This window comes from Opisthocomus hoazin, chromosome 1 (genome assembly GCF_030867145.1).
Source record: "Opisthocomus hoazin isolate bOpiHoa1 chromosome 1, bOpiHoa1.hap1, whole genome shotgun sequence".
NCBI classification, from domain to species: Eukaryota; Metazoa; Chordata; class Aves; order Opisthocomiformes; family Opisthocomidae; genus Opisthocomus; species Opisthocomus hoazin.
In genome coordinates, this window is record NC_134414.1 from 65,958,081 (window position 1) to 65,969,829 (window position 11,749).

At 40.2% G+C, this 11,749-nt stretch overlaps 1 protein-coding gene across 1 annotated transcript; it reads right to left on the reverse strand.

Moving 5' to 3' along the window:
• Positions 1–248: 248 nt before the first annotated feature.
• Positions 249–9,485, reverse strand: SLC10A2 (solute carrier family 10 member 2). Its single transcript, XM_009933470.2, has 6 exons — positions 9,064–9,485; positions 5,800–5,918; positions 4,541–4,629; positions 2,250–2,425; positions 1,475–1,632; positions 249–382 (listed from the first exon to the last, which is right to left on the reverse strand). The coding sequence occupies exons 1-6, from the start codon at positions 9,483–9,485 to the stop codon at positions 249–251; spliced, it is 1,098 nt and encodes a 365-aa protein (XP_009931772.1).
• Between the last annotated feature and the right edge of the window lie 2,264 nt (positions 9,486–11,749).

Genomic DNA, 11,749 nt, shown 5'->3' on the forward strand with positions numbered 1-11,749 from the left:
AATAAACCACTAAATATTCATAGGGAATTAGCTTCAAAACCAGATTCTACAATTTTGGCAGAAGCTGTGTTCAAAATCAAAGTAGAAATCTTTCATAAGTTAATAATTTTAAAGTCTTACCATACAATATCAGCAGAACTTCCCCTTTTGTTAAATATTTCCATAAAGAAGCAGCATGTGAAAAAAAAAAGTTTTGGGTAAACCTTACATCTTAAATCTTTTCAGCTGGTGGGAACAGAGATAATTGCCTATTTGGTCTCATTTGATACATATCCTCCATTTGTTTTAGCATGCGATGACGCTGATTTTGAATTCTCTTTTTCCTCTATTTTCTCAATATCTGCCTTTGTTTTGAGCCGGTGTCTTCTGTAAAGACGGTAGCCTGGGAAAAGGTATATTTAGTACTAAATAAAGAGATTATGACAACTACCTGAAAAAGACACTGTGGTAACATGTAGCCATGCAACATTTTCCCTCCTTATATTGCTAGAACATTCAAACACCCCCAGATGATTTCTTTAAAGCTATTTTTAATTATTTTATTTTGACAGCACTCATTACTGGAAAAGTGTATTTAGAAAATAATAAGGAAAATATTTTAAATTCTGCATTTGATGCTTGACTGCTTTGTATTCTTGTTGTTTAGTGACTTTTAAATGTATTGGCTTCCCTTGGGAAGCCTTTGGGCTCTTGGCTGGATCTGTGGGACTGACCCTTACTTCTAGGTGAGTGCTGTTTGGCAGGAGCTGGAACAAAGTGGTTCGTCTGTCCCCATGCTTTTGCCTTGCAGAGAGACCAGAGTCGAGGCTGTGCCTTGCAGGCTGTGTCCCTCGGGCAGTGCTCTGGTGTTGGGTAAGATGGCTGGTTTGGGAGTGGGACCTCAATAGTCAAAGCTGGTTTCAGGGATGAGCAATAGGGACAAAGTCCTGACCCTCGGTAGGTTAGTTGTAGCAGCAGCAGAGCAACTCATGGGGAGCATGTGGGAGGAAAAAGGGACCTTTACCTCTAATGGAAGATATTTTCTCACATTAGCTGTGAAGCTAGTACCTGTTCTCTCTACACCTGATAAAAGGGGGAATTTGTACATGCCTGTGGGGATGGCCCTGCTGTGCTGTTATACACCCAGGCACCCTGGGGTGGTGGAAGAAGACACAGTTGGCCTTCCTCAGCCAAGGGTGATAACAATCCTGTGCTCAATGTATTCTCATGTGTCTGGTTGTAGGTGATGGAGATCTTCTCCCTTGTGCTGAAAAAAAATGGGTCTTCCAAACCTTGAACTGAGCCTGGTATATTCCTAATTATGTACAGAGCAGAGCACAGTGGCGATGCTCAATAATCATTTGGGTCATTATTTAATTGACTATTTTCCATTTGATTATTTCTATCACTTCTTTTTTCTCCATATCCATGAAGAATGAGACTGGTTACAATAATGATAATTATGATGATATAATAGAAAATGTCTATACTTTACCTCCTAAAATTAGTGCTGCAAACAACAGCTGGAAAATGCTGTAGATGAGTGGGAAAGTAAACATCAGTTCAAGTTGTTCAGGAGTGAAGGAGAGCTGTACTATAGTTGAACATAGCTGAGTGTTTTGCATGCCAGTTTCCAGAGACACTGTACGACATCTAAAGGGAATAATACAAAAACAATTGTGAAATAGCAGCCTGTGCGTCCTTATGTTTTTTAATAATCTGGATAAACAAAAAACATAGAGTAAGTGAGAAAAAGGTATCCTTTGGCTCACATACTCAACAAAACACTCCATGAGTCATATGGCTGTTACCACCAGAACACACAATTTATGGCAATTCAGCAATTGTAAAGGACTGTGCTCCACCTTCAAGCCACACGTTACATTCAGTAATGCTCACTATCTTCCTCTCTTGTAATTATATTCTAAATTCTAGGCTGCTTCATCTTTATGAGAAATTTTACTGCAGTCCCAACCCACTTATAAGTCAGATCTGTTTTATCCACTTCCTTTGAAGTGCAGGAAAGGGGCATGCATAGAGAAGATGTGTGAGAGAGTGGGGGAAATAATATAGTCAGAATCTGCAAATAATAATGCACACAAGAAAGCTTTTACCTACACCTAGTATCCCAGAAAGAGGATTGGGGAATGAATGACTCTGTAGCGTAGCTAAAGTTTAAAGAGCATTCTCAGCATTGATTAATCATTAAATAAAATCTTCTTTTACAGCTGAAATGAGACTACAGGTCTTTGTCACAGAGAAATCTATACCTGTGCCAAGACAGACCAGCTACACGAGCCAAAAGGAATCCCAGAGAATAGCCAGCTGCTGGGAATATGGTGCCAATGATCCATAACTTGGGTGAGATAATCCAGGAGCCTTGGTAGAGTATTCCCCCAACCACAGCAATGAGCACGATGAGGACCGCTCCCAGAATAGAACCTATCTGTGAGGGGAAAGATGAAGGTCTGAGTGAATAAGAGACCTCAACGAAATTTAATGGCATCAAACATAGTGTTAAACATGTCTGTGAGTGTCTCTGAGTCACTGAAACTTCTTATTAAACATAAAATCTAAAGTTTACGGCAATATAATTTACAGCAGGCAGACAGATTAGATAGCTGTCATTTTTCCCCAAACAGGAGATGTAGGATGTACTTCAGTGTGTGACTACAGACATAGATCAAGGCACAGCTATAATAGGTATCTATAGCAGATACCTGTAAAATTAAAACTAGTCTCTTGAAGACTTGGTTATAATTGTACTTAAAAGTGGAGATTAAAAATAATCTCACAGGTGTGACATGCATGAGGAATGGTGCACACCTTAGAAAAATTTTCCCGGAGTTGTTGGGAAACTGACAGCCTAATAGCTAGTACAATGCACTTTTCCTCCCCCCTTCTTGGGCAGTCACATTTTGGGGTTTAGTATAGCATATGCTAACTAGGTGTTAGATTATTAGTGAGAGGAAATTATTTGTCAAGTGGAGAAGTAAATCTTTAATGTGGCTGAAAATTTGTGTTTGAAAACTGGTTGTGAGCTCATATGGCATTTCAGCATAGACATAGTCACTGAGTTGATCTTATTTCCTGTGACTGAATGTACTGAGATCTTCACCGCTGCGTTCCTAAGAAAGTGATAACTCACTCTCTTCTCAATATTCAAGTGAAATGCCTGCCCTTATGGCATACATTGTCAGAGATCTCACTAGCAGACTTCTGGGGCTAAGCTGAGGAGAACCCAACTGTCAGCTAAAACGTGTGTCCCGTAGAACTGACTTACATCAGTCTTTGCCTCAAGCCTTTTTAAAAGCACTGAATGAACAAGAACTTTGTTTGACTGAGCTATTAACCACAAGAACCTAGGAAGAAGAAACATGCTTTGGCCAAGACAAACTCTTCTGTTTCACCTGGCACACTGTCTTTGTGTTCTTATCTCCATTTCTCACTGTATGGACCTTAGTCTGACAGCTGTGTCTCAAACTTCACCTGATGTTTCATTGTCCTACATAAAGAAAACTGTGAATGGACCCTACTGTGGGTTGCTCACACATTTGATAAGAAAGAGGACGAAATGCAAGTACCGCATCTTTTCATGTGAGTTCAAGTCTATGCTTTTCCCTTAAGTGATTAAACAGGAATAGTACACTTTTGAAACCAGCACTCAATAGTATCCAAGTTCATAAGGAAGTTGTGAATTGATTGAAAAATACAACACAGTAAGCTAATAGTTCAAGAAAACGAATTGGATGTCAGGGGACTTTGTGTTTGCTACTACCTGAGCAGAAAAACGATAAAACAGTATAGGTAGAATAACTATTTTCCAGATGAGAAGTGTTTAAGAAAATTTAGAAAATACATGTGTTAACTAAGAGTGGTTATCAAAGGTCAGCATGTTTGACAATCACTTTAAACTTAAACCTAAATTCCCAAATGATTAATTTGCTGTTAGCACCAAAAGTAGCTTTGTTGTTTTTAATATTATTTTTTTGGTGAGAATAGTTTTTGCCAAAAAAACCCAAATTTTTGATGCATCTGAAACTATCTTGCAAAGATAGTTGAGTTTTGTGAATAGTTCTGTTTGTTAGACTCTTTCTAACAGTTGGAACATTTTCAAAATTTGTTATAATAAAAATTGATTTCACGCTCAAAATTGTCCCCAAAATCAATAAACTGGTTTAAAAATAGAAAGCTTTTTTTGATTCAGAATGTTTTCAGTTTTTATTATTTTGTAGAGAGAAAGTGCTTCCAGTTGACCTGAATGACTTTCCTTCCAATTTCAGTTTACATTATAAACTGAACTCAATTACTAACATAGTTGTAGCCAACGACAAAAGTAGGTTCTTTGGATAATGATTGTTTCTAATAATGTATGCAACTCATGCATGTTTGTGCAGGGGGAAAGCAATACATTTCTGTAGTGTCTCATTTGTTTTCCGCTGAAAATTTTCTCTTACGAACTCAGATACTAATACTATGAATAGTAATGTACTGCTTCAGTGGTGCTTCTGATTCTATGATTTGTCTGAAATTACTAATGTTTCAGCCCTTCGTATCCTACCTTAAGTATGATTTTTGCTTTACTAGGCCATCTGTGGTTAACATACATTCCAATTGAAACAGGAATTACAAGAGCTACCAATGAAATTCCTGTAAAAAAGAAGAAAGAAGAGAAGTTAAGACCATGTATCATGCAGAAGTTCAAGAAAGGAGGACAGACACTACGTAAAGCAGCTGGATGTATGGAGCAAGCCTGCAGAGGACATTTCTGGTATGCACACCCCAGAGAACGCATGCATGCTCTACCCACACCTGCCCATTTGCCTTCCTATAGAGTCTGTTTTCTTTGGAAGCCTGAATTACTGTTGAAGTAATTGCCATTCTGATGAGATACATGCTCATTCACCTGCATCAGATAGGCAGACAGAAATTTGAATGTGCTAATCATCGCTATCCTGTGATGTGAGTAGCTATATTAAATGTTAATTTTGCCTGCAGGTGTTTTGCTGCTGTACCATATCAACAAACAGTTTAGAGCTTCTTTTGTTTTGGTCTCCCCTCTCCAGTATTTATTTTGAAAGCACAAACAATGTATGTGTTGTTTTTTTTTTTTTTTTTTCCCCCAGGACAATGGGAAATGAAATAGAAGAATGTGAAAGTGACTCTGCTGGCTTTTAAGATTAGCGCAACATGGAACCGCACTTGATAAGCACTACGGCCACAGCTCTGCAAAGCACTGGAGCATGTATTTCTAAATACTTTGACTATTTTCTCTTTGTAGTTGGATGAGATTTTTGACAGGAAGTCAAATGAAGCCACTCCTGGCGGTATAGATTGCAGCTTTTCAAAGAGGCTCAGCAGCTTTAATCACTTGCTTAATTATCCACATGTGCTTGAGTACTTTGCCAGATTATGGCCTCAGCGCTTAGCACTTTGCAGGAATGTACCTTAAAGCTGTTACAAATACTTTCATCCAAGGAAAGCAACTATTCCTGTATGGATTATTTTATATTGTTATCCCAGTGCCACGCAGATCTCCAAACCATTTCAAAAGAAAAACATGCACAATCTCGTGGTTAAGTACCTGTACTATATCTATAATGACTTCAAGTCCTTGCTCTGCAGAGCTGTGGATGACTTGAAGTGATCTAGGTACCCAATTCCCAAGGAATTTATTGGAAAGTAGGAGGATGAATATTTTTTTTTAAATGTGGTGTCATTTCTTCATGACTCTGCAGGATGATGGTATAAATGTGGTTGTTACTAGAGGGACGATAAAGGAGAGAGTCAGAAGCGAAAGCACTGGTTCACTGCACTCACCAATGTTGTCGTAGGGCAGTACAATTGCATCAGAATCAGTCCACATCTTGGTGTAAATAAAGAGGCAAAGTGGCATCATCCCCATTGCCAACAGTGTGGAGCAAGTTGTCATGCTGACGCTGCAAAGAAATTGGTTAAAGTGACAGTTCATCTCAAGCTAGCCTATAGTCTTTCTCATTTGCTTATTTCAACTTAACAGCGTATGAAAGGCTGGGCAAGAAATGCTAATGACTGCAGTCAATTTATCCTGTATATCAGGTTAGAAGAAAAGCTAAATGGAAGGAATTGCTTCTGCTGAAAAAAAAGGAACATATAATATCAACATGTTCTGCAGCCACAGAACAATAACTTTCAGTGCAAATAAGGCAGTCAGACAGGCGGTCATCAGGAAGGTCTGTTGGCAAGTCTGTCTGTGTGCTGCCGGTTTGGCTGGCTTCTGAGAGGGTGGCAAGCTGGACAGGGTCAAATGGACAGCAAATGGAGCTTTCCGTTATACCAGCAGTTCTGGAGTGTTAAAATTTCACTCCAAAATCAACAGCATAAACCAAAAAGATTTCATAATCAAGGGTGAGTGATGCAATAAAACTCCCTTTTCTGGTTTGTTTTGCTCTAGGCCAAAGAGTACATACTGAAACTTAGTCAGTGAAGCTGAGCATAAGTATTGTTTCTTCCTTGGTATGTGCAAAGACATTTCTGTTTTAATATATAGTCTTGAAACCATCAGGTCTGATACACCTTGTACTAAAAGATACATTCTGCTACGGGAATGAAGAACAAGGAAAAGTCAAGACAGCTAAAATAAGGAGAAAATTCTTAGAATTTGAGTAGAATAGATAAAGTTATGCCCAGAAATCACACTCCTCTGACATAACAGTTGTGAAAAAGGGTTCTACTTAAGGGACTTTATAAACTTCCTTATAAGCCTCACTTTTGATTTCTCTTTTGTGTGATTTGCCCTCAGAAAAGGGAATACTGACCCTGTCCAACAAGCTGGGCAGATCCAGAGAAATCTAGAACAATTAATACAGAAACCATGGGAATATCCTCATTAATTTTGGTTCCTGTCACTCTTTGCTTCAGGGTCATTGAATATAACTTTGTAGGAGCCTCTGGTAAGAGAGTGCCTACACACAGAAAGAAAAGAGCCACGGGTTACAATTAAGGTCAGGTGAAGCCCCAAATGGATGAAAGAGCATATTTTTCCTATCTCCATATTTGCTACATCTTCTTACTGTCGCTATATCTACATCCTGCTCCAAAGTCTGCCCATTCCCTAACTCCAGTGCCAGTGCTCTCAGAAGCTCCCTGGGGAGCTGTGGAGGAGAGGCGATGGTGTTTCACAAGCAGCTGTTCTTGTGAAGTACAAAGAGGTGTCAAAAAACAAGTGTCCCTATGGGAATTTTCAGAGGATATCATCTGGATCTGAGGTACTCAGAAAGGTATAAAACCTCAGACCTCACCTCCCTGTGATTATATGAAGAGTAGAAAATTAGTTCTTGTTCTGACTTGTGGTCTATTTGCCCTGGGGCATTTTGAAGCAGGACTGTAGACAATGTTGATGAGTTATAATGTATAAATATAAAATACTACCAATTAAAAGCAAAACTTTTATCCGATATAATGGGCAGGCTTCTATAATGCTGTACTGACTGCAGCAACCAACCAAGATGCTCACACTGTTCTTCTTCTATCAAGAACTGAAGATGCTTGTATTGCCATCTCTGCTGTAACTCTCATATCCTCTGGTGCCTGTTGTTGTTGTCGCAAAGATCCTCACCAAAAGCCTTCGACCTCTTAAGGTGAAGGTCTTTTCCTGAAGAATAATCTTTTACAGGTATTTTCAATTTACTTCACCCTTTGCCAGTGCCATGAGATGTAAATTCTACTCATATTTATATTATAGTTTTGGATTTTTACTACTGATTTCAGTGGTGCAAATCTGAACATACAGAGCTGAGAAAGCATAGTTTAGCTCAGTGTGTTCTTCCAAGGAAAGATTAGGACAGATTTTCAGACTTGTGCTGGACATCTTTCCATTGGTGATTTCTTAGACCTGTATTTATTGAAATAAAGTGTCTTACAGGTTTTAATATCATAGGTCTTTCCTCCACAGTGAGGAATTTTGTGATTAGCAGAGCTGACCTCATACATAATTTGAAATCGGGTATTACATTAACACCTACATGTGACAGAGAAGTTCACTATTTTCAAAGGATGGAAAAATTGTCTTATTAAAGCTACAAATATTAACATTCTTAGTCTATTTGCCCTAGCTCCACGTCTTTCTTATTTCTATTATTTTTTCCATTTCTAGTTCAGACTGGCATATGATAAATTGGATGAATACTCCAATTTATGTTACTTTGTGGGAAACAGAGAAATGATCCTGCTTATTTTAGAGCAAAGTAATCAGGATATAAAAATAAAAAGATGGCTCATTTTTAAAGGCTGTTAGAGTTAATGAACCCCCATGGAATCTGCATCAAGAGTAGGGTTCGTTTCTCCTGTGTGTTTGACGTCCTAGACCGTGACAGGTGCTTTATATATCTGTTTCTGAGTTCAGAGCATCCTGTCACTGAGCCCATCACACTTTGCCACAATGGAGTTTTTTTACTGCCACCAGAATGTAGGGCTGCCTTAGTCAATGGCTTCTAGCCTGTAAAACTTTCCCTGAGTTTGAAAATTTTTCAGAAGGTGCCAGTAGCGGATAGCATTACTGCAAGTGATTTTCATTCGTATTAGTTTCCAAAAAGAAATTCTGTGCCTGTCTATTCATTGTATAGAACACAAAATGAGGGAAAATATTTTTCCACAGGTGGTCTTTTTCAAGAAACATTACTTCAAGAACTATTGCATAGCCATTATTTTGTACAGAGAATTCAGAACCTGAAGTCCTTTATTGTTTCCTTTTTTCCTCGGGAGAAACAAAATCACAAACATAGTTCTAACTTGGACAAAGATTCCATAATCCTTAGTAGCTCAGCAGTCTTCATCAGTGCTACTTTCTGCAGGATCTGAAGATTTACAGTGAAGACATTCTCTAACATACACATTTCAGTTGTGATATCTTCCTCATGAATCCTCAACAAACAAAGGAAATTTGCTATTCTGCTTATGTTTACTACTGCTACAGTAACTAAACATCTTTACAAGAAGAAAGCTCCACCGTGCATGGGCCAGGAAGCTAAGAAAAAAATCAGACAGTCCTTTTCAATATGAAGTTTACAATGTAAAAAGCCACATGAACTACATGACTACTCTTACCTTAGGTCCATGTCTCCATCCACCCAGTAGGCCATGATATTGGAGGCTGTGCCTCCCGGACAGCATCCCATGATCAGCACCACGACAGCTTGAACAGGAAGCACATCAAAGACCAGGGACAGCAAGAAGGCTGTGAGAGGCATAATTCCAAACTGGCAAAGGAAACCCACAAGAATACCCCAGGGTCTTTTTATGTGGTACCAGAATTTTTTAAGTTCCACATTGCAACCCATGGAGAACATCACCAAAGCCACCATGATTGTTAGAACGATACTTAAAACTAAGCTCAAAGTTGCATTAAAATTACTTTCTGGTAACACACAAGATGTGCCATCGCAAATAGTAGCATTTGCCAGACAAGCTGTGGAGTTTTCTGCCAAAGACCCGTCTTTAAATTGCTGGGAAAGAAGATATGTCTGCATTTTGAAATACAGAGCTGCTCAGTACATCCGACGCAAAGTTTCAAGCCTGTGTAAATGGTTGTTTGTCAGTGACTCCTTTTAAATGATCCAGGAAGCAATAAAGTGCAATAAATACTTGAACACTGTCACTATTCTTGAAGGGTTTGGCACAGTGCTGATTCATATAGTTATAAAAGTTGCGCTTGCTCAGTATGGTGACAATTAATCATTTATTCATATGATAATGAGGAATCCCACCTCAGGAGAATAGCTGTGTTAATAATTAAGGGTGCAGAGGAGGCTTGTGGTATAGCTGAGCACACAAAATGAGAGTCACAGGAGGAAGAGAAAGTTTAGACTTCATACTTTGAATTTCTTGTATGCCTTTGGGAGAGCCGCTCATGCGTGCACGGTCACTGGCATTACAGGGGTCTGTGGGGCTGAAAGGAGTGACCGAGACACAAGACATCACAAGTAGAGGTCCTGAGCTAGAATATGAAGCTGCAACTCTTTCTAAGTGGTGCAGCATTCACCAGGACACGGGGGCTCGTTTGAATGTAGTGGGATCCTCATTTTGTCATATTTCTGGTATAACAGAAGTAATGACTGGTGTATAGTATTAACTCTACCACAGGACAGCATGCACATTTGTGACACTTTTGGCTCCCAAATGGAACTTTTCGGTAATCTTTCTGATTCCTTCTCAGCTTCCCCATAATCCTGAAAATGCTGAAGATCCCTGGCTGCAAAGTTGTCCGTGATGCAGTCTGGTAAAATGTCACCTGTATTTTTGGCTTTGGCACATGAAGAACTGCCACCTCCCTGACGTTCCCATGTCCCTCCAGCCTGGGCACTGGATGACCACCTGGTGACTGCTCTTCACTGCTCGTCTCTTGTGTTGCTCCCAGCCACATCTGCCTTCACACTGAGCTCATCAGCCAGGGAAGGGAGGATAGGGGAAGGGAGGGAGTGGGGCTAGGATCCGTGGGGCGTGTTTATTCAGGCAGCGTGGAGATTTACAGTCTTCCTGGAACCTTCTGCAAGGCGCAGTTGGTGCAGTCACGCTTCGCTCCAGCTTGGGCTGGAAACAGCGGGCAGTCAGAGGAGGAATGTGGGGTGGCAAGGGCAGTGGAGGAAGGAGACACGTTTTGTGAGCCAAGCGTGGGGGAGTGGGGAGCAGGGTAATGGGGATGGTGGGCCACTTTGGAGCCATGGTACCTGGCTGAAGCTGACCACATCCCCTTCAACGCAGCAACACGTTCAGCATCTGCACCAGGGGCGAGGGTGCAGGTGAGCATTTTTGCCTGGTGTGGTATGAAGATTAGGAGACAGATTTCTTGTGCCTGGCTTTGGTGGGACTTCTTGTTCTCCATCATCCCCATGGCTCACAAGGGATGAGAGACTGAGGCAGGGCATTCTCCTGGGGATTCCTTTCAGGTCTTGCAGCTCTAGGATGGGCTCTGGGCATGCTGTATGGCATGGCTAGCACCTTGTTTGTATGTGGAACCGGCATCCTCAGCGTATTTGCCTCCTGCTGCATGTCCCTGTTGTCCCTCACTTGCCTTGATTCACATCCTTCTCTCACGGGTGCGAAACTGTGGAAAAACATCTTATATCAGTCATCACTTAAATATCTTTACTGTGCTTATCGCCCTACTAGGTGAACACAGTGCAAGTATTTATGCATTGGGTTTCAAAATAACTTCATGCCACTGATATTCTTTAAGAGCAAAAGAAGGCAAGAGAGCAGCCAGATGAGTTCTCCAAGCCAAAAGAACAGCAACAACAGCAAGAACAACAGAACACCAGAAAGTAGTGACTATATGGCATACTCGAATCTCAGTCTCAGTTTTTAAAATCCTACAAAAGTCATTGGTTGTTTTGGCTAGTCAACGGTTTACCCCTCAATCTTATTCCAAAATTTGGAATGCTTTCAAGGGAAGAAATTTGATGCATCTTTATCTGTACCCAGGCTTTGGGGCAGAAGTAGCTTCAAGTGTAGATCTTAGACTAAAATCAAGCCCGAAACATAAAGTGCAATTGATGCCTCCAAAACATCCTTAGTTTTCAATACAGAAATATTTTCTACTAGGGTAACATGGTAAGCCACAACTACCTTCAGCAAGCAAAACTCCCACTGAAAGCCTCAGTATTTTGTGCCTAACCTCTGTGTGCAAAATGATAGGAGTTGCTATTTTTTTTTTTACTTTAAACCATGAACAATTGAGGGGGAGCTGACTTCATTAGAAAGGCTTTCCCAGCATGCTCAGATGGCACCTGTTTCT

What these genes read in the sequence shown, in the direction of transcription:
- SLC10A2 (XM_009933470.2), bottom strand. Translation starts at nt 9,485, where the DNA reads ATGCAGACATATCTTCTTTCCCAGCAATTTAAAGACGGGTCTTTGGCA. An exon ending in GATGGAGACATGGACCTAAG is followed by an intron (nt 5,919 to 9,063) that starts GTAAGAGTAGTC and finishes ATTTCTTTGCAG; the next exon opens with CGTCAGCATGACAACTTGCT. An exon ending in GCTGGTCTGTCTTGGCACAG is followed by an intron (nt 1,633 to 2,249) that starts GTATAGATTTCT and finishes TATTCCCTTTAG; the next exon opens with ATGTCGTACAGTGTCTCTGG.